The sequence below is a fragment of the Formica exsecta genome, unplaced genomic scaffold (assembly GCF_003651465.1).
Source record: "Formica exsecta isolate Colony F162 unplaced genomic scaffold, ASM365146v1 scaffold83, whole genome shotgun sequence".
Classification (NCBI taxonomy): domain Eukaryota; kingdom Metazoa; phylum Arthropoda; class Insecta; order Hymenoptera; family Formicidae; genus Formica; species Formica exsecta.
This window is the reverse complement of record NW_021853600.1, coordinates 646,600-673,975: the sequence shown is the minus strand read 5'-3', so window position 1 is coordinate 673,975 and position 27,376 is coordinate 646,600. Positions and strand designations below refer to the sequence as shown.

The 27,376-nt window shown below is 29.4% G+C and overlaps 1 protein-coding gene across 5 annotated transcripts in view; it reads right to left on the bottom strand.

The window, feature by feature from the left end:
- Positions 1-13,287: 13,287 nt before the first annotated feature.
- The window catches only part of LOC115244723 (potassium voltage-gated channel protein Shal), a 107,926-nt gene continuing 93,837 nt past the window's right edge, over positions 13,288-27,376 (bottom strand). For 2 of the 5 annotated variants that reach the window (XM_029822637.1, XM_029822639.1), the window contains 2 exons: positions 17,838-18,142; positions 14,566-15,821 (listed from right to left, as the gene is read on the bottom strand). In XM_029822637.1, the coding sequence (XP_029678497.1) occupies positions 18,002-18,142 (141 nt within the window). In that variant the 3' untranslated portion in view covers positions 14,566-15,821; positions 17,838-18,001. Of the gene's footprint in view, positions 13,707-14,565; positions 15,822-17,837; positions 18,143-27,376 lie in introns of those variants that run through there. The other 3 variants (XM_029822638.1, XM_029822642.1, XR_003885418.1) reach the window with 3 other exon arrangements.

Here is a 27,376-nt window from a genome sequence, read left to right as displayed (position 1 = left end):
TATATATATATATATATATATATATATATATATATATATATATATATATATATATATATATATATATATATATATATATATATATATATATATATATATATATATATATATATATATATATATATATATATATATATATATATATATATATATATATATATATATATATATATATATATTCTGGTGACTGTAACTTTTATTCGATATATGTGCTATTGTATGATTTTCTTGTCAAACATCATATAATTTATTGTATAAAAAGTTCATTAATAAAATAATGTGATTTTGCATAAAAATTTAATCTATATACTGATAATATTATTTAATGCTTATACTATATATGTGTTGTAATGTTTTAATCATCTAATTGATGTACAACAATTATCTGTTTCTCATACTTATTTACGTGACGTAACGGCGAAATTAAAGATTATAATAATATGTATTTATAACATTGTACATATTTCTAGCTGTAATATGAAACAAAATACTTAAACACAATTGATGATTAGACATAAATTGTAATATTAATTTAAAATTATTAGTTTAATTTCTGATAGAATACGTAAACATATTTAATTAATTTCAATTGGTATATATAAAATCTTTGAAGAGGTTCAATAAAAGACAATCGCGAAAGAAAAGAAGAATAACTTGAAAAGAATAAATTTAACTAACATTTATACAACGTATAATTACGTAATTTGCAAAATATATTATTCTAAAATTTTTGATAATATCCTAAATTACTATCAAAAATATCACAAACATTATTTGATTATTCTGTCCAGCAGAACTAAATCTCGTCTTGTGAGATAATGGAGCGCATTGTCTGACATATTACGGAGTGTTACCACTGTGGCAGATCATTACTGCCTGGTGCACTAATAAATTAAGCATTTGCGTCAGTGTTTCTCAACTATAACGCAATATATGTAGCGTGCCCTGCTATGCTTACGAATAATTGTTTAAATAAATTTAGAACATTTATAATAACTTTACTAGAAAAAAAATACAAATAAGATTTAATTTCAAAATTTCGAGTAATCGATAAAGAAAAAAATTTATATCAAAATAAAGAACTTACTCAATATAAATTTAAATAAATTTTAGTAATATATTTCTAAGGTTGTTAGATAATATTTTATATTTAAAAATATTAAATAAAAATATTAAATTACACAAATTTAATTTAAGATATAACGATTAAGAAAGTTAAGAATTTTAGAAAATATACATATTTGATAAAAATGTATTAATATTAACCACAGGTTAATATTAATAACATTGCGGAAAATATTTACTTCTTTATATTGTAATTTATTAATAAATATAAAAATAAAATTTATTATTATTTATATTATCTAAGCACCTTTTGATTATATTACGATCGCTCGCTCTTTTCATTATTTAAATAAATTCCGGGTCATCCTTGCACAAGCTTTTTTTGATCTACGTGTAGCGATAGCAAATTTGCAACGGATCCTCAGCGCAGATCAACAGTCACAATACTGCAATACAGAAATAAGATGCAATAAAATAGATGAAATCAAGCGTAAAAATAAAATCCGTAACGCGTATAATTGATAGTAACAATAAAAACTAAATAAAAAATATTTATCAGCGCAAACAACATAATGTAATGTTTAAATCTAATTTGTTTAAAATAATTTAAACAAATAAAATCACATTCTTTTTATTATAATTTTTATATCTTTCCTTAAACATTTTAATTATTATTTATAACACCTCATTCGTAGTAAGCGACAAAAACTCCAAAATCAGTCTTAAATATTACTCTCAAACAAATAATTAAATCATTCTAAATATTATTACTTTAGTAATTTTTGATCTTTATAAAAAGCGAATAATTTTCCTCATAATTAATGCTTCAAGGGAGAAACTTTCTAACATAAAGAATTACATTTTCCTGATTATTGTAGGAGAAAGTAGGGTCAAACCGGGTAGGCGGGTCAAACCGGCTACTTCTGTTTCTTTTTTTTTTCAGCAACTAGCTTCATTTTCTCATAGCTTAAGGTCCACTAAAGGCTACTAATGGTCAGAAAAATTTTTTTTACTTTTTGATTTTTTTGTAGGAAGTCAAATCCAAAAAAGTACCCGATTTTACCCTACTTTTTCCTATATGTAGTTTCCAATAATCAATAATATCATCTAGATATTTTAGAAGATATAAAATAAAAGTGCAAGAAAACTAGGTAATAGAGAGTGACAAGTTTCCTCAATATCATTTTTATCATTGTTTTTATTAATTAAGCATTATGTAATTAAATTTCATATATCTTAAATCCACCTAACAAAATGATGAAAAAAAAATCTTTTCTTTCTTTTCATACATCTCAAATTTTAAGTTGGGATTTTCCTTCTATTAAAAAATATGAATATAATCTAGAATTCTTGGCAAATGAAATTACTAATTAAGTGAAACTTATCAAATAGATAATTAGCTGAAACTTTCAGCACAACTCGTGCAATACAATTTAATTAAGCTGCATTGAAAGTGTTTTAATGCGAAAGTATTTTAATCGAGACGTCTGAAATTGTTCAAATAAAAATAAATAGCGCGATAAAAATTTTGCGTACATTTACTTGAGATGATTATTTAACTTTTTAATACCTTTCTTCTAATGAAATATTGATAAGATTTTCCAGATTTACATGGCAATATTAATATTATAGTTAATATAATATAAAGTAATAGTTTATAAAAATATTTAATCGTGTGAAAAAAAAAGTTTAAAAATAAAATTGTTCAATCTAGTTTCTTGAAGCAAATTTTAGCATCTCTTACGGATCTCTACCGTCCGTAATGTTCACCACGGGTAACACAAATGCCTCTGATATATCATGAGGACATATGGTGAGGATTGAATTCGATACCTATATGCCCTTTTAATCTCTCTTTTAATTGCTATAGTTAGCTGCACCAAAAATACATCGGTTCTCATCATCCGGTAATTGCTCAACAAGGTGCAAGTAATTGAAGGGAGCCGCACTCGCGCCACAAATAATTATATTCATGTAAGCCGTAAGGAGTCATAATTGTCATCCACCGCCGTAGATCGTTTCTCCTTATACGTCGTATTCCAAAATATTCCATTCACACCGACTCTTCATCTTCATTCTACCGTTTCGATCTGACGCTGCCTTTCTTCACGGATCTGTCATTTCCGCGAGAACGCAGACGATAATTTCGCCGCGGACTGTTACCTGCGCGTGACACATGTCACGAGCGTGCCGTGTTTAATTAGCCATTATAATTAATACAATTGCCCATCGTCTATCAAACCAGCAGCCCGTATATGTATGATCGATATTAATTTAATGTTATTTGAGTACAAGTATCGTACGCGATCTACTTTGACTTTTATATTTAATAAAGTAAATTAAGTTAGCAGTGCCTGCTTTAAATACCGTGTATAAATTTAGGAAATTTTGAATATTCATAATATATATAATAAATATTATGCTATAAATTCTTTGAATTAAATTTATATATGTATATAAAGAAAAATTTATTTTAAAGCAAAATATTGTGTGCCAAAATATGTAATCTGAAAAAAAGAAATAAACTTTTTAATAAGAAAAGTTCTACTTTCTTTAAATTAAGAAATTTATCTAAATTAACATATCTCTGTATATACATATAATGACCATCTAAAAACTCGCTGTAAAATCCAATCAAGCTAGTGTACATTGCATTCTGATACTATATCAGACTGCATTTTGCTCTTGACAGTCGTTTTACAAACTGAAAATATTGTAAATAAGGGGGTGAAAGTTATTGCCCGATTTAAAAGCCAAATGCAATCTAATATGGCTGCATCTGGGATCTAAATGGAAATGCATCGGATATTCACACGCAGCTCACTGATTTGTGCACTTTCGATGGCAATCGAATCAGTGGGCACGTTACTTAACGATCTATCGTAGTCGTGTTTGCCATGGTTGTTAACGAGATCCCTTCATTTGCGTAATTAACTATCGACTTTCTGTCGCCAGCGCAGTTAACGAGCGTCCCACCGATCGTTAATGGATTCCAGATAACGTAGGTGGATTCTAAGGAGGAGCGGCTAAACAATTATTATACTTGGCGCAAATTGTCAGTCATCCATAGTATAGTCAGTTACATACAATCTTATAAAATATGGCCGAACTTAATATAAATAGGAAATCATTAAAAATACTTAAAACTATTATCTTTTTCTATAAGTTGCTGCACAATCATGATTTTATGTTATATAAATATTTATTAGAATAACTGCATAGATTGTCTAGTAAATTATATTTATATCTTAGATATATGTGTAATCTTAAATAAAAAAAGAGAAAAAGAATAATATGTAATATTAAAATTTTTACATATAAATATGTAAATTGTTAAATATATACATATATGTCTAATTGTTTATTTTTTAAGTTTAATCTTTTCAATTATTATTGGTAATGTCATATTTAACTATATACATAATAAAAATAATTCTTAAAATACTTGAAAGAATTTATAACTTGTCTTTTTTGTTTAACTTCTTACTAATCTTCTACTTTTAATAAAAAAGTAACTATTACTACAAAGTACTAACACAGTAATGTAAAATACAACGGGGTTTATTGCTCACTACTTGCAAAATTATATAGTAAAATTATGTAATATAGCAAGATTATGTAATGAAATAATGAAAAAATTTTAATTATGTTATTTTTTCACAGATCATTTATCCCTCCGTTATTTACAATTCGTATACACAAATTATTTTAACATTTGTTACTAACTTCAAAATTTTCACAGGACTTAATAACTTGTATCAAATATAAGAAAAATGTTCTAGATTATTTATTATACATGTAAAACCCCTACATTTAATTAACTTACAATTAGCTGACAGCATCGAAGAATGATATCGATAATGTCAAATGTTTTAATATTGAAACTTTCTAATGAATGGGTTAAAGAGTTGCTCGTTACGTTCAAAACTCTAAATTGCAAAAGCTAGCTATACAAGTTATGGCAAGTTTATCCGCACCTCTTTAGATGCAGACTCTCTTTGAGATTTTAGAACTTAAAATTATTATTCTTTTAACAAAAAATTGAATATTATTAGTTAATTATGTTTTTTTATTAAATTTAAATAACATGGTTATGTTATAATTATTTTATTTGCATTAATCATCTTAGTAATTAAAAATTAAGCCTAATTAATTAATTAATTAACTAAACTTATTTTTTTATTAATTAATTAACTTAATTAAATTCTTGAAATAAAGACCATTTAAAATAAATAAAATAATTAAATTATCTATTCTTGCCCAAAAAAAAAAAATTATACTCATAAAACTAAATACGTCAAGTCCTCAATTTCCAATTTGATTAGAAAAATATAGCTTGCTGCGGCATTAAAATAGTCCTTTCGTTTAATTCGGCTTTTAGTTTTTTGGTTTTTTTTCATTAAACGAAGAAACACTAAGCTTAAGATACATTTAAATAAACTGTGCTCAATTAAAAATGCACAACAATGCGACCAGTAAAAGAGAGCAAATTAATTTCGGAGATATTAACAAATAAATACGAATGTGATTGCCAATGTATCGTGCTCTCAAAATAACAGAATAAATGATGGATAGAAACTTGACGCATAGAGCTCTCTGATATTTATGCAAATCGAGCATAAATGAAATTCAACGATATCCGTTTTAATTGTTGGAAACGTAGTATCGCTTTCCAGAAAAGATAAACTCAAACTATAAATTATAATTTATTACCTGCGTGTGTATGTTCTTTCATTCTATGCTCTATGTTCTAATATAATTTTATGTTTAATTCGATAAATAGAATCTAATAACGATAAAAAAACTGTAAAAAATATCACATCTATAATTTTTATTTTATAAGATGATGTGTTAAATATAAATATGAATCTTTTAATTTATTTTTGTAAGTATCTTTGGATTTCTTTGTTTGTTTATTTCTGATGTCTCCTAATTTACGGAATTATACAAGAACAAGGAGATCTTTCATTGCCAGCTATAAAAAATTCTTACAAAGATTATTGAAGTTTTTGTTGATGAACATAATATTAGTAATAAACATAAAACATTGGCAATAAATCAGCATTAAATAAATATTAGTTTTCTCTCTCTTTATCTAATTATTCTTAAAATTATATGTCTCGTCATTTATCTTCCGTTTAGCTCCGCTATTTTTTTTTTTTGTTTATGTTTCCTACAAACGATGCAAAAGAATAATATCTAATAATTATTATCATAATATTCGGAAGGTAATTTTCAAATTTCGAATACAAATACAAGAAGCAAAGCGACAATAAAATGCAGTTATAAATACGAATATTGATTTATCCTTTATGCAAGTTCTTTTAATTCTTCCTCTAATTTTTGTTGAAATAAGAATCTTGGTTTCTCACAGAAAAACTAATGGGGTTTACAGTAAAATTGAGCTGGAAATATGAATTTTAGTTTATTTTCTCTTTAAGTAAGGCATGGAAGCTACCGAAAATGGACAACACCTTTGGCTAAAACGTCTTCATTTCTAATTACAATCGCCGGAAATTAGAATATTGCAATTTCTCTCCAGACGCTTTAATTAAAAATATTATTATCGTTGGATATATCAACATTCTGCCAGGCCGTCGTTGCACAAATATCCGACGAGTTTACATCCCAGAGTCTGCACATTCGAATATCGCTATGTAAATCCCTTCGAGATAATGATAATTACAAAACAAAAGAATTTTACACAAATGCAAAATAAGAATAAATTCTACGGCGATTATGTGATTGTATTATAACGTATGCTATTACATTTATATATAACCAGTTTCGCTTATATAATTGCTATAAAATATAAAACTTACTTTTAACAATATGCACAATATTTACATACTGCTTGCAATAATATAGTTTATAACAATATTAAAATTTATAAATTATTAATAGCATGCTTAACGACATTCGGTGCATTAAAAATTTAGATCTTTGAGTTCTTTAAGTAATGGTTATTTGAGTATTGGTACTTCGAATTATTCTCAGCTCAAACGCCTGAGTAACAATATCGACGGCCCAGCTCATGCGGCGCATTTCTTGAATTTCGATTCGCATCCATTTTTATAAATCTAAAAATTGTACATCGAAAACAATATTGTACAAGGGATCGATCAAGAGCGAATTTATCCCTATCTCCTAATATTAATTTTAATTTTCATTTGCGAATGCGAAAAGTCAAAGCTCCACCGCTCATTACCGATAAATATCTCGAGCGTCAGTTGCAGACGTCATTATGATATTTCACTTCGTTTATATTTACTACATGCCAATTATGATAATATATAGTACAAAATTGCAGTACGCGTTATACATACATAGAAATAGTGAAATTATAGGAAAAAAATGAGATATCTTATATTAATTAATTTTTTTACATTAAGATTTTTTGTTAAATTTCGCTAAACACAGTTTCTTTAATTATTCTAAAATTATACTACGTACAGCCCGATGCAATTAACCACTTCATCAACTCTTTGTAGACCGTGGGAAGCTAGCTTTCCCATTATTACAACAGCGTATCATTTTGTACATTAATACTAATTATTGTAATAATTTAGTCGTTTAATTAGACATTATTTCAAGTAATTGTATTAAACAAGTAAATGAGAATAATCTTTTTCATGGATCTATGATTCACGCGCAAAGATTTCATAAATCTTATGAACACGCCGGTGGACTCCGCGGCCATCGACACTTCTGAAACGGATCAAGAAAATATACAGGATGTCTCTTACTTTATCATTAGAAAATATTTTTAATAACTCTTTAATAAATTAAAAATAGATTTTTCATATATTTATTGAAATCTCATTCACTAGAATTGCTTCACATGTCTAATATCATGCGGCAATTAAATTTTTAATTTAATTTCTCTGTCAAGAAAGAAAGAAAGAGAAAGAACGATAAAATTGTATTCAAATTTTAAAAAAAGATATTTTAAATTATAACTCTGTATTGATCAAAAAACTGACGTTAAAATAATTTCTAGGTTTAATGAGGCATCCTTAATAAAAAAGCAGTGCGCGCATTTATTTCAGCGCCGGTCGTGTCGCGTCTGAACGAGTCGTAATCTCCTGATTTAATTAGTCTGACCTGAGAAATATGCGATGCAAGCTCTGTTGTACCGCACATACGAGTGAGTGTTATATTTACGTAAAAAGACGTGTGTATGTACGTCAGCATTCACTTCTTGTAACGTGCACAGAATATGTAAGCTAATAATTGAAAAGCCAACTAAACAAAATAATTATATCATATAAATTTGCGAAAATTCAATTATTAAATTAATAATTATATAATATAGAAGAATAACATGTTAAAGAAAACTAAATTAAATTAAATTAAATCGTAATTTGTCTAAAATATCAACGCTATGTAAAAACATTTAAAAATATTTCTAACAATTTCATTTACTTGGCTTTTCAAACAAGCAATCAAGTCTCAAAATATGTCCAATTGTATCTATTTATAAACAATACAGAAGGATTATTAAAACTAATAGAAAAATTGTATAATAATAGTATTTGCAATATATTAAATAACATAGCAAATCATTTATAATAATGAAAATTATGTTAAAATATCATGTAAAATATCTTGATATTCGATTTGAAAACATCTCGATTGATACAATCCCCTTCAGTATATCTTATTCAATATAATAACATATTGTATAAAAATCCTATTCAGCTTAATATTGTATTATGTAGCAAATCTGTGAATATATGGATTTTTCGAGGAATTCTCCGATTGATCGAACAATTTTGGGAACTTGATTGCTTAATTGATATAGTAATTTGTCATGCGCCGAGCGTCAACGCAATTATCGGCATCTGTCGAGACTCGACGAGATCGTGGACGGTGTCCTGCTCAAGAAAAAAAAAGGAGAAATAATCGTGCACTTGTACGGTAAAGAATCAACGCCTAGAATAAAGTGATCTTCGCCGCTTTGTTGCTCTCTGTCGCTTTTTAAATGCCCCGAATCTCGCGAGTTCTCCACAGAATTAAAAAATAACGTGGAAATTTTGCGTAAGTATGTCTCGCACGATCAGTAATTATATCGCAATTATCCCAGATATATCCGCGACATATATGATAATTTCCCTGCATAATTTCTTTTTTATTTAACGATACTATACGAAATTATTGCCATGAGACATTTATAATATATAATTCTTATCTGTTTGTCATGATCGCACAAGAGTTTTTTTGCGCACTAGTTTATCTCCATTATTAAGCGAAAATGATTTGATTTTTGCTGTCCCCCGGAAAAGTTTTTAACGTCAAGAGATTAATTATATCATCGATTTCGTGAAACATGCTATAGATAGAATATACTAATGACAAATTGATTATTGTAGTACTGATCGTGCAAGAAAGATATAATTTTAATCATTACGAATTCGTGTTGCTCAGCAGCAAGTCGGCAATTTAAATAGAATTTTAATGAAGATGTAAAATGTATGTTTCACAAACTCTATATAGATTCATCCGTCTCTAAGACAAAAATCTAATCGTTTTATATGTATATCATACATGTAACATTGAAATCTAAATCTTTAAGTGCAAGATATTAAAAAAAAAAATTGAAATAGTTTAAGATTACAAACTTTTAATTAAAAGATGTTTTAACTTCTCATTACACTTTCTCTTTTTCCTTTTTTCTTTAGAAACGCAGTAGCATTTCATGGAAAGTAGATGACAAATATTTAAGAAATATATTACAACTATACATAAAATTTTTTTTTTTAGAATTTTTTAGAATAGTTTTCACGTCTTCTTTTTTAATTAAGATCGCAAATGCAGCTCCGGCATATTTTTAATATCAAAATATGCATATTTATCGTTTCAAAAACTTCCCACTGAGCGACGTGCATTCGTTATATCTTTCGATCCTCCGACATTTTATATCTTCAACGATACATAGATCAAAACTTGTCTAGATATTTCCTCCCTCCAAATAAATTCACAAAGGCTTGGAGCGGCGAAAAGAAACGAAAGGAAAAACTTCTGACGAGTGCGCATTTTTCTTATACTCTTCATCCTAATATCCTTATTAAAATTATTACGTTGCTTCGGAAAATATTGGCAGTACGGTAGTAAGTTGTGAAAGACTCATTTTTATCTTCGGTCTGCTTCAGTATTGTTGCTTTTGTTGTTCCTGCTCCTTTTAGACTTGCTGTTGCCATTTACAGTAGCGTTATTGTAGTCATACTACTCGCTGTTTATTCACACAATTCTTTTCATTTTTTCTTCTCGTTATGCGCCAATAAAATAATGTATCGCGAATTTGTAGAATATATTATTTAATTTTAAATTGAAGTAAAATTGTCTTTGTTTTGTATTTTTTTTTTAAAGATAAATATTACAAAATTGAAGCTAATTATTAGTTTGATGGCACAAATGTCTACGTGTATAAGAATACGAAAGTATAAACATCTATATAAGAACCAAAAACAAACTAAGTTTTTCTTCAGAAATTTATTACAGATATGTCAAAACGTACTTCCTCCAAGAAATAAGATGAAACAACAAAGAACAATGTAATAGCATCCTATTTAGATCAAAATTTTAATTCTTACATTAAAAGAGAAGGCGACATGTAATTGCAAATACTTTCGCGAAATTCCTGAAATTCGCGAAATTTTATCTTGGCGCGTTAGTTTTACACACGCGCGCACACACACATACACACACGAACAAGCACGCACACGCGCTACGAGTCACAACATCAACGAAAGTCTCTATTCAATCTTTTTATTCTTAATTGCACGCTTAAATTACTTACGAATTATTTATTGATTACAGGCTAGCTCACAGGACGATCAACTGCATCGCGACGCGCCGCGTCGTCGATCTCTCTGATGTCATATATAAACTATGTTACGTGTTAATTAAATTAATTAAAGTAATTCAATATTCTCTCCTGACATCGATTTATGAGAAAATTCATCCCAGGTGCATCAAATAGATCGCTTAATAGATTAAAATTACAATATATACACATATAACAGCATCGAAAATAATCTCCAAAAATAAAATGCCTGTGAAAGATTAATCTAAATTACAATAAACATATAACATCAATGAAGAAATTACGTTAACATAATAAATTTTATTAACATAATGCTTGAATTTTTATATCCAATTTTCATTAAGCAAACATCATGCAGATAATATGATAATACAATTGAACATTATATCATTATAAATTTATTTAAAAATTGAGAAATATGTAAATGTATGTGTGATATTAAAGGACGGTTGTTCAGCACATTTCAAAGCTCAGAAGTAACTTGTTCATAAGTTTGGCACACACGCAGGAAAAGTACACGATGTATGTCCCGCGAATAAATTAATTATTGATGAAAATGCAGGCGAAAACGCGCACGTGCGCGATCGTCCATGACGAATGAAGTGAATTATTAACAGCTAATCTTGAAAAAAAATTTCATGTGACGATTTTTGCGATATCTTTTTTCCATTTGACTCGCGCTTTTGCCGTTCCTTAATTAAACTGCTGCCTTTTTTCGACACTATCTCAAATATAACCGGTACTCCTTGAACAACGAGAGACCGGTTGCATTATGTATTTATTAATTTCTTCATTTATTAATCTCATTTTTGTGTGTGTATGCATATATATATATATATATATATATACACATACATACATACATATGAAGAAGAAAAGCGCTGAATAAAGATATCTTTTATACAGAGTTGGGAGTTATCTGCTTCGCCTATTTGTAACTACTGTCCATCCATCGTCTTCTTGTTGATTTTTATCCACATCCATATCTTCATCCGAGCTGCTATCCTGTTGTACTGGCAAAGGACGAGTAGATCGAATAGGTCGTTCACAGTTAAGCCAAGGCTGTAGCGGTGGTAATTTCTCAAGTTCCGTTTTTGCTGTGGATTCATTGCCCTCTATGCAATATACATACATTTTTTTTAAACACTTGTTTGGTTTCTCACACACTCAGGCACACTTTCTAGTACGGAACAATTTAGAATTTATTTTATTGCGCGATGCAAGGGTGCTGCAAGTAGATGTGAGTGTGTTATCGCAATGAGTGAGTGCACTCTTCACGTACGTGTATCGTGTGTGTTCGTGTATATCATAGACTCATATGTTTATTTCTTCCTTCATATTTACGTTATATAATATAATCTTTTTTCTATACATATTTATATATATTCTTTCCGTTAATCTTCTGTTTAAAAGGGCGAATCACATCATTAATTACAAAGATTTATTACAGACAGGCTGTGCATTCTTCTCTCCTCTCTCCTTTCTAGACTCCGCAAATATTTACATCACATTACATTATTGTTAAACAATTTCTGTTGTTCAAACACAATGTCTTTATTTTCCTTCTCTTCATTTTTTTTCGGCATATCTGGTTGCATCAGTCAATCGTCCGCGGTGCTATAGAATCATGTAACTTCATATAACTCTTATTTTCTTTTTGTGAAGTTTACTTGATATGATGTTTTTTAATAACCTCATATAATGCATTTATTCCGATAGTCGATAATATTGCTTGTAATACCATAAATATTACAACGCGTTATAATGCTTTGCTATAATGCCTTAAAAATTTTATTGAATTGGCCATAAAATAGTCGTAAAATAAATAATTTAATTCACAAAGATAAATCAATATATTAAACGGAGAACTGTAAAAATTTCATCCGCTTAAAGCAATTTTAATATTGTATATATATATATATACACAATATATATACATCGTGAGACCAATCGGAATTATATTTAAAATATTACTCTCTCTCTCTCTCTCTCTCTCTCTCTCTCTCTCTCTCTCTCTCTCTCTCTCTCTCTCTCTCTCTCTCTCTCTCTCTCTCTCTCTCTCTCTCTCTCTCTCTCTCTCTCTCTCTCTCTCTCTCTCTCTCTCTCTCTCTCTCTCTCTCTCTCTCTCTCTCTCTCTCTCTCTCTCTCTCTCTCTCTCTCTCTCTCTCTCTCTCTCTCTCTCTCTCTCTCTCTCTCTCTCTCTCTCTCTCTCTCTCTCTCTCTCTCTCTCTCTCTCTCTCTCTCTCTCTCTCTCTCTCTCTCTCTCTCTCTCTCTCTCTCTCTCTCTCTCTCTCTCTCTCTCTCTCTCTCTCTCTCTCTCTCTCTCTCTCTCTCTCTCTCTCTCTCTCTCTCTCTCTCTCTCTCTCTCTCTCTCTCTCTCTCTCTCTCTCTCTCTCTCTCTCTCTCTCTCTCTCTCTCTCTCTCTCTCTCTCTCTCTTTCTCTCTCTTTCTCTTTCTCTCAAAGAAACAGAATAAAATAAATAAAAGATACTTTTTATTTTCCATAAAATAGCGCTCAGAGCAAGTTTGTTTCATGAATAGCAAAAGAAAGCGGACGATCGATCGCTACAGCCGAGCAACGCTATGATAACGTCGTAATAAATGATCGAACGAGGTATCTCGTTTTAATTAATTACTGCTTAAGAGTCTCGCGATCGACTAAAGTCGGCCACGAAGCTTTGAAAGAACGAGGGCATCATCTTAAGTTAGAATATAAAGGTACGTAGGTCCCTACCATTTTTACATCGACTCGTTAACCACATCTCGACTATATCGCGTCAAACCGTCTTGCCAATAATGTTCACTTCGTGTTAATCTATATAAAAAACATAAACATATTTAAGAAAAAATATTGTTGCAAGAGATACACAATAAAGCAATATTTATGTCACACACACACACACACACACACACACACACACACACACACACACACACATACAGACACATATTTCATTCATTCTTAAATATTTTTTAAATATATAAAAGACAAAACAAAATATATATGAAAAAGACGAAAAAAGTATACAAATCTCACTAGAAAAAAATAACAACGTGACAACAATTTCTGCAATTTATTTATTTAAGAAAGCGTATCAGTTGTTTTATATATATATATTATATATTGATCTCTTTCTTTTTCTCTTTCTCTGTTGCAAAATAATTGTTTGTTTAAATTACATAATTTGACCTCGAATACGTAATGAAAAAAATAAATAAATCAAAGTAATTTTATTTGTCGAAATAATGAAATTCTTCGTAACTTCTCTTCCATAATTAAAAGCAGCAATCATAATAAATTACATTTGGTTTCGATAACTTTATATTAATTAATGTCTCCGCGCCTTTCATTTTTGAATTTTTGATATGTTCTGTCTCTCTGTCTCCTGATTTCGTACTGATCTCTTTGGTTTTTATTATCATAATTTTTATCATAATATGTGTGTGAAATAAATAACACTATACTATTAAAAACTCTTCCGTTAAATCATTAAACAATAATAATTTTTTTCTAAAAAATTGTGTAATAAACAATGAAATTTTATATAAGAATGTATATGTATTTACAGAAATATATTAATATTAATAAAAATGATGTTCAAAAATAATAAATAGCGAAATATAGATGCGTAATGTGTGCAATAAACATTTAATTATAATATAATATTCAAATAATATTTTAATCATATACGTATATTCGAGATTATCAAAATGTTTAAAATAACATAATACAAATTATTAAATTTGTTTGATTAACTTCAACGATTAGTATTTATATGATATACGTATACAGTTTCATAATTGTATGCCCTGCATGTAATTCATACAATACATATTAGAACTCATTGAATTCATATATAGTGCTAGAGATTGGTACTTGTGTGTGAGAGAGTTTTATTCTCTAAGAATTCTCTCGACTGTAATATTATATACTGTAACCAATTAAGATAAAATGTTTTATTTTCTGGAAATAATTTCGGAATATAAAACCATGAAATAAACGCCTAAATACATATTTTTCTTCTCTTGATCGCTAAATGGATGCCTGATCTGAAATGTATTTGTCTGAATTGTAATTATGCAAAAAAACATCATATAATACAAATTCTTTAATACAAAGACAATAAAAGAATCAAACAACTGCATATAGAACTAACAATAAGTATGAGCTTCAGCTTAGCACCGATTATTAATATGTATTCATAACTGTTATAATAATCATTAAAAATCGTGAAGTAACATCGTCACTAATGTGCAAATAAACTTCTAATCTTGACTAATTAATAAATCCTTGATTATTTAAATAATTACAATTAACGGTATGCGCCTTTTCTTTCCCTTCAAGAATCTTAATTAAGAAAGAACATTATTTATAGAACGGTCTGACACGAAATAGTAGTGCAAAATTTTCGAGAACACGACCCCACACGAACAAATCCCGTATAATTCGCGACCCTAATTGCAATCGCTCAGCCACACCTGGTTACCCATTTCGCGAACCCGTCTCTCGCTGCTGGCGTAAATTAAACGGTAAATCGGCACGACTTTCCGTAGGAAAGACTCGACGTTCTCTTCTCCATACAGAAATCCATCCGATATGCGACTGCAACGAGGACATGTTAACATGAGATGTTTTTTCTGTTAAACGAAAATCTGCGAGACGACGCAAATCCTGATAGGATTATTATCACAGAGGATAAACCGCGCGTCGATCCTCATGCTTCGATAACAATCAATCCGCGGCGGAATAGATCGCGAAAGAACATCCACGATAATCTGGATCTTCCTTGTAGATCCTCCATGAATCCCGTCGAGTAACGAACGATCGCCACATCCTCTGAGGAGCGAATCAATCGCGAATAGAATGCTGTTGAACCTGATGATGATCTTCACCTCGCGTGGCATCGATGCGAACAATTTATTTTTATTACTGGAATTAAAAGGCGCGAGAAGTTCATAGCCACATAATTGTACGAGTTCGAATTAATATTAAATATTTGTATGTGTGTGTGTGTGTATATATATATATTGCAGGCTTTTTACAAAAAGACTTAGCTTTTTATAAAGCGTCGAAAAACTGGTTTTTTATAAGCCAGTTTTAAAAGCCTAGATATTTTAAAAAGCCTACGTTGATTGTAAAAAAGTTGAATTTATATAAAGCCTACAAAATATATGAATGAAAATATATATGTCACTGCATATTGATTAGGCAGTAATTGTCAAGCCTGAAATTGAAGCAAAACATTCGCTTCGCAAAAGATACATAGCGATTGTATGATGATTGAAATTGTGTAAGAGATAGTTATCTTAATTAATTACTACTTGTAATTATAATAACGCACAACAATTTACGCAAAGGAAAAAGATTCCATCGAATAAATAAAAGAAAAAATATGCCATCAAGAAGAAAAAATATTGTAGACAAAAAAAGATATTTATATGTAATTGCTTTTTAAAACAATGCATCTACGTGAGAAGAATGCAAGAGATTTACGTATAAATTTAGCCACTTCACCAAATTCAAGACACGTAGACTTTTTCAATTATCCAATTCACTTGTAGGATGCATGTCACTAGAAATTTGTCCACGATTCACCGGAGGAGATTGCTTTGTCGTAGCTCGATTCAGCGAGCATCTACGACGAAACTAGGCCGCGTCGTGAAAAGCCGACGTAAATCCGAAAAAATTGCCTGCACTCAGGGTTCATCCGGCGACCTCGAATCTCGAACCGCGAATGGCCTGTCCTCGGCTTTGCACCGTATTTCAAGGCGGCAAACGAAGTGAAAGTAATCTCGGAAAATTGTCTTATACTCGCCGACCGATCATAAATCACCTTTCCTCTTGACTAGTCCCGATCGTCAATCCGCTTTCGAACGATTCGATTGGTTTACTTTTCGGCATGATCTCCTCGTAATAGAAAAAAAAGGAGAGGTTGCTTTTTCCTGAATGCGGCAAAGGTTAAAAATAAGAAACTCTTTATGAGAAACACACAAATTTTGTACGCGCATCGTTACTATAAATTACAGAAAATGTTTTAATATTTATTAACAAATTTAAAGTACTTCAAAATTATTGACTATATATTAAAGTTGTTATATATACGTCAAAGTTGTATAAAGAAGAATGATTAAAAAATATTAGGAAACTATCCGTCTATCGTAAAAAACTAATGCCGTCATTTTTTAAATGAATAAATCAACTCCGATTCTGACTATAAAACTGGAGTGACTTTATTTAAATTTCAATCATCATACCTCAAGTTTCTCAAGCTATAGAAATTGATTCATATATATTCAAGGGTAGTAGTGCGAATCGCCGGAAGTAAATGCGAGTAGATTTTGTAAGCAGAACTAATGGCGCGTGAATTCAACGATATACTTGCAATCACGATGCACGTAATTTATCGTGGTTGTGCTAGTGAGCATCATAGCTCGAGAGTATATTCAACACAAATCGATCCTATCTGAAGCTCCATATATTTACAGTAGCAACAAAAAGCGGCATAATCCCTCTCTCTCTCTTTCTCCCTTTCTTAAAAGTTATTTATAAAATAAATCTTTTCAAAATAATAGTTTTTTTACTAAATAATTAAAACTTAAAACTTTTAATTTAATTATAAATGTTTAACTTTAAAGACTTTGTCATATATATTTATGTATATATATTTCAAATAGAAAAATATACAGAAATTTAATTATTAGTATTTAATTATTTAAATCAAAGCTTTTAATTAAAGTTCGAATTAAATTTATCAAATTATTTTTTAAATAAATTTTACATAAAAATTAGAATAAATGCAAATTTTGAATAAACAGACGATCGCGATATCACTTACAGAACTTCCGAAACATGCGAAACAAAAATGCGCAGCACGGGTTAACAAGATCCACGACTACTTCCGGTGGTTCGCGCTGCGCCCTTTAAAGATCGTGATTGATGGCTCACCGTTGCTTCGACCGTAGTCGACCGTGGTTCGTTCATCGGGTTCAGCAAGCACAGGTGTGGAGGAGGACGGCGGTGAGTTTATAGGTGAATGGTGGTGTGATAATGCATGATTAACGCATTATCACACACAGACGATCGTGATCGGTTCTCGTGATCGTCGCGATTCAAACGGTCTCCGATACCGGGAGCGGTGGTTGCCCACCGGAAGTAGTCATGACGGGCGCGGTGTTGGCGGTGTTGGTGGGGGCCGGAAGTGGCTGTAGGACCTGCATGTCGCAGATGTGCGAATCGCGCTTCTTTAGGTCCTGGAACAAGTGGCATTTCGAACATGTTTGAATTTTCTCCTTCTGTCGCTCTTCCTCTCATTGCTATTCTTTATTGCCATTTCGCGCTCCCTTTCTCTCTCTCTCTCTCTCTCTCTCTCTCTCTCTCTCTCTCTCTCTCTCTCTCTCTCTCTCTTTCTCTCTATTTTTCTATCTCTCTTTCTCACTTTCTCACTTATTTTCTCTCACACTTTCTCGCTTACACTTGCATTTTCGCTACTTTTATTCTAGCTCTCAATCGTTCTCTAGCTTCTAATCTCTAGATCCAGACTAAGCAAGTACGTACATTATGTCTACCCCTTTCTCTTTCTTCCTCTCTCTCTCTCTTTCTTTCTCTCTTTTTCTCTTTGCTCCTCGTCCTCCTCGGGAAAGAAATGCTCCTTGATGCTGTAATTGAGCTGAGATGTCAATCGTGTGAAATTACATTCCGATTTTGAGAGTCAAGAGTCTTTGGTGATCTACGGATCTACGGATGATCGACTTTGAACGATCCTCGAGCTCGCAGGATGTATATAAATCTCCCGAGGACGAGAGGCTCGGGAAAAGTTTTGGATGTCTTCCGTCCCAAAAAGACAGAAAAACGAAGAGAGATCGAGAAATGAGAATGTAGGAAATGAGACGAAGAAAGAATTACGCGTGCATTAAGAGAAACATGCGACGAATGAGAAAGAGATATAACGAGCAGGAGCAATCGAGAGGAAATCAAGATACGAAACAAATAACGACACATTACACAATAAGAAAGATAACAACAACAATTACAACAACAATAACAAGAACAAGTCAAACATTCCATTACATGTAAAACACGAAGGTAAAAGGAAGCAAACGACGCACACAGGGCCGAATCAAGACACTTTGCGTGGTAATACAGCATGTATGTTCGATTTGCTTACTTGATATATGCACATGTATTGTTCAAATTAACTTAAACCCGCAGTTTAAGCCACTATGAACTATATAATTATTCTTCTGCTCGCGAAAATAACGTAGATTTAATTTATAGATTAATTATAATGGCCAATATACATATGTCTCTTCTTCTAAACAAAAATCTTAATTATAAAGATAAAGATATAATTATATATATATAATATATACAGCAACGCTGTATTGAGAGATGATTTATAAAAAGCAATATAAGGATATGTATATCTTGTGTATACATATTTTAATAAAGTCATAATTAAATCACGTTAAATTATAAAGAGTTAAGAATAAAATATTACCAAACTCGTTTCGCAGATTAATATGCTTAAAAATCCTGTTTTTTGTTGAAATTTAAACGTAAAGTGATACTTAAAAAAGACGTGCAATGTATAAAAATGTATACAGGTTTTAAAAAAAATAGAACATGCAATAAATTTCTGCTTAAAATATAATCGTAACTTTTAAATGTGATTATAAATTACCATGCTCGCATTTTGTTTTTCTTTAAAGATTGTAATTATATTAGAATTATACTAATATAAAACGGAATATAATTGTAATCTCTTATTGTATACAATAATAGTCAAAGAAAACTGTAATATCTTTTTAGAAATAAAAATTCTCTGCAGGATATCGGCCTGCAGGATAAAAGGATCGCGAGAGATCCTTATGACAGCCGCATGCGAAGTGCGTTATAAGTCTTACAAGCGCAAATTGTAAATTAAATAGTCGTGATATCGCAGCGTAACAGTCACAACAAGCAATCGTCATACTTTACATTTTCCTAAGTTGAGTTTACAATTTATCCTGGCAGCATGATCCTTTCAAACGTTTATTACCAAACTTTATTGCAATAATCGCACGGCTATTGTATTGCACTTAACCAATGTAACTTTCTACGATACGTCTTTCGTGATTAATAACAGCCCAGATCTGTCTTATCCGAGTTTAATTATACTATTAGTAATTGCGCAGTGTAGTGGTAATCGTAAATCGATTTTGCAATTAGTAGCGTGAATGTGCCAAGATAACGATCGATTGGAGGAAGATAAAATAGAACGTAGTCAATTACCGCACGATTCATTCTTGTCTTATTTTATCTATCAAATGAAATTTGCGGAAAATTTATGTAGATGTTTAATTAAAATTTTTATAGAAATTTTAGATATATCTATACGTAACTTTAGAACACACTTAAAAAATCATGAAACATTTAAAAATTTCAAAGATTCTCGCAAAATTGCTTGTTTTGAAAAACAAGAAAGTAAATTTCTCTTTGGAAATTTAATAAAAGCTGAAACATACAAGAATTTAAAAAAAGTAAAAAAATTATTTTTTGTTCTTTTGCTTTCTCATAGAGGAAGCTTTGTTTTCGTGACAAAATTTTTTTCCAATTTTCTATGCCAATGTGTTTAGAACGTCTTTGTTCTAAAACGTCGAAAAATCATATTTTTTAAAAATATCTGTATATATGTATGTATGTATGTATGTATATATGCATGTAATGAAACATTTAAAAATTTCAAAGATTCTCGCAAAATTGCTTGTTTTGAAAAACAAGAAAGTAAATTTCTCTTTGGAAATTTAATAAAAGCTGAAACATACAAGAATTTAAAAAAAGTAAAAAAATTATTTTTTGTTCTTTTGCTTTCTCATAGAGGAAGCTTTGTTTTCGTGACAAAATTTTTTTCCAATTTTCTATGCCAATGTGTTTAGAACGTCTTTGTTCTAAAACGTCGAAAAATCATATTTTTTATGTATGTATGTATGTATGTATGTATGTATGTATGTATATATGTATGTATGTATACGTATGAACCCTTACCAATTCTCATCAAATTCAATATCAACCATCCTTTAATGATACTCTATCCATAAAATGAATAGAGTATCATTAAAGTTTGGTATTGAATTTGGAGAGGATCGGTGAAAGGATTCATTTTTTATAAAATTTTGAATTGTTTGAGAAATATTTGTACACGCTTTAACTTTTGCAAATTTTGAGATATCTTCCTCTATGAGGCAGCCAAAATTGAAAAAATCGCTTAAAGGAATTTAAGTTTTGTGAGTGAAATAAAATGATGAGGAAGCAATATGTAAGTTTCTAATTTGCACAATTTTCATCTTGTTTTTATTGTTATATTTTTATTTTTGATTTCTAATGTAATCACATTTTGTTTTAACAAACAAAAGCAATTTTATTAATTAACTCTCGCATATTAAAAAATTAATATCTTTTTTTCTGTTTTATATTTTAAGTTATGACAAAACAAGTATAATATGTATAATATGTAAATTAATATACACCCATCAAGAATTAAGCTATAACATACATATATGCACATCAATTAATACTGTGAAACTCTATATTTAATTTTATAATTTTAACATAATCTATATATTACATTATTTTTATATTACATCGTGCCTCCTAAGATGGAATTCAAATAGAAAATTAAAACATTGGATATATATATATATGTCATACGTCATATCTTATTCTCAGCTTTATGCCAATTTCATACATACTTTCTTAGAATCGCAAGCTAAAAATATTTAAGAATATCCTGCACGCGCGTGGCATCTCAAGATTTGTGCAATATATATGCAATAGATATTTTTATATCCTTATGAATATTGAAATATCATTGCAATATGCAAATTTCTGGATATCTGTTACCGTTGATTATTATTCTTCAAAACACATGTTACGAAACACATGTAAAAGCAAATTGACTATATAATACCGCCTATATAATACCGTAATATCATTATTTTTAATTTAAGAAAAGAATTCTGAAGAGTAACAAAAATAATTTAATGCATTAAACGCGCATCTTGACATGTTATATTATATTTCTTTTAATATAATAATATATTTATCTCTATATTAACTTTTAGAATAATTTTTTATATAATAAAAATCGCGACATTATTAATATATTCAAAATATTGTAAGTATAATATTAAAGTAATAATTTTATTGCAGAATTTCAATATACAATATAATTCAAAAAATACTCACTGAATACGCTCTGCTAAAAGGTCTGCTAAAAAATTCTTGTCTGCCCTGATGAGTGCACTCGCACAAACCGCAATGCAGTAAATTCTCAACAAATTTAAGACGCGCAAGTCGACCTACGCGACATATCGCCACACGTGCGACCCTTAATCCGTCATGGAATCGTGAAAAGCGTCTGACCCAATAATTTCTGCTCTACTCGGCAAGCCCTGATAATTCCACCATCACGAGACTCCGCCGCGTCGCAGTGCAGTTGCGCCTAGCATGCACGCACGCGTAAGTGCACTAAATCGTAACATGTCGCCAGATCTCGCGCATGTATCAAATGGATGCTTGTAGAGTAGAGTAATGTGTTCAAATATAGAGGCCAGACACGCGTTCGAGTCTAGAGTAGCAAGAAAAATGATGCATTTTTTGTAGAAAAATAGGCAAAAGAATTAGCAGGTAGTAATTGTTAGTACTCGTAAACCATCGGAACTATATGATATGATTTCTTCCTTCCTTTTAAAAAAATCAAAAGCCTAACTCTTGTTTAGCAGAAAGATTTATAAAATTTTATACGTTATATATATGAAATATTATCTCTCTCTCTCTCTCTCTTTCTCATTAAATATATATATATATATTTAATGTATAATAATTTAATATATATAAAATTTAGTCTTATGGATTTCCACTCCTCCGCTTAGAGATTCATGTATGATGTGTATGTAAGTATAACATATAAAAATGTAAAAGATTATAATTTAATATCTCATTGTAATTGACTTCATTATTTAATGGCTAGTTTTATCAAGATTAATTAATTTTGAGCATAGCTTATATATTATATAATTTATTAATTATTTGATATAATGGTATAAATTAATTAATTTGATTTAACCCTATGCTTATTATCCTGAAAGAAAAAATTAATAACAATTGTGTTATTCTCCTTACATCATCTGTTTGGTTTTTACAATTGCATAATAACAAAATCTCGTAATAAATTCTCATATAAAACCAACATGTCCAATTAAACACGAAATAAATCGTTATTTTTGTTTAAAAAGAAAACGAAATTATTGAAATTTAAATAAAAATGAGATTTACGGTGAAGCTATTTGCATCTCTCATTTCTCTCGTGGCACGTAAACGTCCGCAAATATTCAAGGCATATTCTTCTAATAATATCCGACGAATTTATTAATGCAGCAAAACGCTGAACAGTTTGCACATAGTGCCTTTATAAGTCTTCAAGAACGATGTAGAATGCCAACCAAAATTATTTCTACATAAGACCACGATAAAATACATAAACAGTTTATATGCATGGAAAAAAGATCCACTATATAGATATTAAAAATTATTAAACCGTGCACACTTCTTGGATTTCACGCGCAAATGTTAAGTCCCGAAAGATAGAAACACGCAGAATGGTGAGACTTGCATTTCGATGCTCATTTATTATATAATTGTGCATTCTTTAATATGTAACTTAGCTGTATATGAAATAAAATCAGAAGAAAGAGAAACAAGAATAGTAGCAACATTATAGTCAAAACTGAATTTTTGAGATAACTTTTGACAATTTTATATAGGCGCATACAGACATCTTAATATGTAAAACATAGATACAAAATATGATTTATACATGATCTAACAATACAAATACCCTGTACAACGTAATTTATCGATCGCGATATAAACATATAATCTGCATATAATACCGATACATAATATAATCCGTCGAAAGCAAATTTATGATATGTAAATGCAAATGCAGAAAGCATGATCGATGAACGTAATACAATCATACCAAATGCAATGCTTGTGTTATCGTTAAATGTATCGCGCTTAATAATTGCGTTAATGCTCTTTATGAAGCCAACGCAAAAGCAAACTCTGTGTTAATAAAATTTTGCAGAAGATAACGCATCGATAAAAGATCATATATTAAAAAATTTATAAAAAAGCATTAAATCATAGATATAGATCAACATTAAAGTTCTCTGCTTTATACAATACAAATAATAACATATCGATCATCTAAATGCAGTAATAATAACAAAATTATTTCTCATTCACGTTATTTAATTTTATATTTAATTTTGTATTAAGAATATTTCTTTAGCAAAATTATAAAATAAAAATAATTTAAGTTTAAATTGATATAGCTAAGTTTTGAAAATTTAACAGCTTTATTTTATCAAAAGGGAAATTATAAAAGACGAATTGATAATATAATCAAGTTAATATATAAAGTAAACATTGACAATTTAACCCAAACTTTACATCACTCCTTTAAACGCACTCGATTTGAACGACGACTGTAAAGACAGTTTTACGATTAAATTTATTCGATGTATTGACGTGCCGGCGGGTTTATGCAAAATTTAGTAGACATTTATACGCAAGGATTTGCTTAACGCACCGCAGCTGCGAGCGAGCAATAGTAAATCCCACCGAAATAAATACGCTGCATTTGTTCTTTGATATAGTCATTTTCGTAATATAACATCTAATTATATTTCCCATGAAACAATGTCTACTACAAATAAATTAGTTTAGTTTGTTTAATTTTCGTTTCTTTTGTGCTACGTTTTAGTATTATTTTAACAAGATATTATTTCAACTCTACAGTTATATGATCTAGTTTATATTTATCTCTTTACTTATTTGGTTATAGCAGATAAAATATAAACACACTAATTCAAATAATAATCTGAATAATTCAATTACTAAAAAAAAAAGATTTAAAAAAATATGAAAATTATAATAAATATAAAATACATGTACAATATACAAAAATATATTGTAAATAATGGATAATATCAAAAATAAAAAAATGTAATATATAAAAAGACCTTCCTCTTTTCATTTAAAATTTATCATGCTTACTTGCAAAATTTATTTTACGAAAAATAAATAAAGTAAATTTATTTTGTTTATTTCATAGTGAAGCGAAAGAATTACAAGATAGCGACAGTACTTCGATTAAAATTGCAAATGCTTCAACAACTGTTTGCGAGTTTTACAAAATATATTTATACAAACACGTGTTTTCTGCAATCCGAACAGCAAATGCGCAGTGTTGAGATAGTCATTTAACCTCTGATTATTTCAAATTAAATTCTGTTGTGTGTAGTACAAACACGACCAACTCGCTTGTTTAACTATAGTTTTGTTTGTTATATGACATTCGAGATGCATTTTAATGTTATGGATTTTTTATGAGTAGAATTGTAAAATCACGCGCGTGTACAGAAATTAAAACGAGTATATTTTTAAATTTAAATTGTTGCGAAAAATAAACATATAAAGTTACTGTGTTCCTCTCGCTTTCCAATAATTTTTAATTAATTATGTATGAAGGTACTCTAGAACCAGTTTTTATTTTATGTATCTATATGTTGTGTACACACAATAATATAACTTTATAAAAAATTTGAAGCAAAAAATTCGTCATGTTGGATATGTACTTGCAGAATAAATTTATCGACAAAATAAAAAACTCGAGACAAAAGAGATACAACACGCGGATAGGCTTGCCGTGAATGCAAATACTGCAACGAGTCGTCCTCTATCACCCGTTTGCGGAACGTTTAAAAAAATATTTTCGTGGTACACGTGTGAAGTGTATCGCAGAAACATAAAAGAGAAAAAAGCGAGCATTCGACTGCAAAGGTAATTTTTTAGACCGTAAAATCTCGAAAGAGGCACGAAACTCTTGTATTCCAATCAATGACACCTTTAAAGATCGCCTCGAAAGAAAATCGCGCAGCTACGGAAAAAAGAAACAGAGCGAGAGAAACAAATCATCTATTCCACGGCTTTTGCTTTCGTTTACGTCCCTTTTAGTTTCTATTCCCCTAAACCAGCCTCTTGTGTTTTTATTTAGTTAAAAAAATACGAGAAGCTCATGAGAAAACGAAAACACAGTCAGCGATATTCAAATTTATTTATGTATCTGGTAAAATATCGATATTTGAACTAGAACCGATATTATTTCATAATTTGAAAGTGAATAAGTAGTATAAATAAAGTCATATAAATAAACGGTATCAGATTTTCTATAATTTAAAAATAAAAATACATTTTATTTAATTTAAAGTTAATTTCTCTTTCATAAAGATATCAAATATGATTTTTACCATCTATTTTTTAAAAATGAATATATATATATATATGAGAAAATCATATTTTTTATTTTATTAAAATTTTAGTAAAAAGTCTTAGTTGAGTAAAATTAATTTCAAATTTGATTCGATCACAAAAAATGTCATTAAAATGTTTTGACAATTATACAATTTATATAAGATGTTTGTCTTTCTATTTCCAAACCACAAAATGATTAAAATTATTCTAATTATAAAGAATATTGTAAACATATTATATGCTTATAAAAAAACATTACATCTCCAAAATACTGAACTTTATATAAAAAGTTCTTTAAAAAACAGTTCTAAAGAATATTTCACAATTTTTACATCGCTCACGATAAGTTTAAAATTTTTTCAAAAAGAATGATGACAAAAAAAATTCAATCCAAATATATAAATCATATATATAAAAAGAGTAAGAAGATTTTTTCTTCGTAACTCTTCTCGTTCAAATAAATCCAGCTTGTTCTGTGTAAAGATTAAAAAAGAAAGAAAGAGCATCGAGATTGTTGCAAGTTACAAGATACAACGAAACCGCAAGGATTACAGAGATATGAGTGGCTCTATACTATTGTATAAAAAAGAAACGCTAAGCTGGCGCATTATAATATTGATATTCGTCGTCAATTTTTATATTCACCACAATCAAATTACTGACTTAATAAACTTCATAAGGATAATAAAATGCCCTAAATTGTACACGCGCGGTGAATATTTCTGGTAGAAATATCCATACCAATGGAAACTAACAATACGATAACTCTCCAATATTTTGCTTGTTTAACTTAATTATAATGCAATATATTCACACACGGGTGCAAAGTAAAAATCTCGAGTTGCGATAATAAATCTGTTAAGTGAAATATGTCGATACCTAAATATCGGCGGATGTCACATAGCACAAATTTATTAAGCTATATTATAGATTTTTTATCCATAGTATATAATATATGGTGAGAATAAAATATATAATTTTTTCCTAAGCTTTTTTCTCACAATAAATTTCATAAATAAACCCCATTTCGCAAAGATCGATATAACTTTGTGAGCGTAATAAAGATTTAATGAAAGATAGACAGAGAAAAGGAATTATCGCTACATATTTTGCAGCATATCAATCAT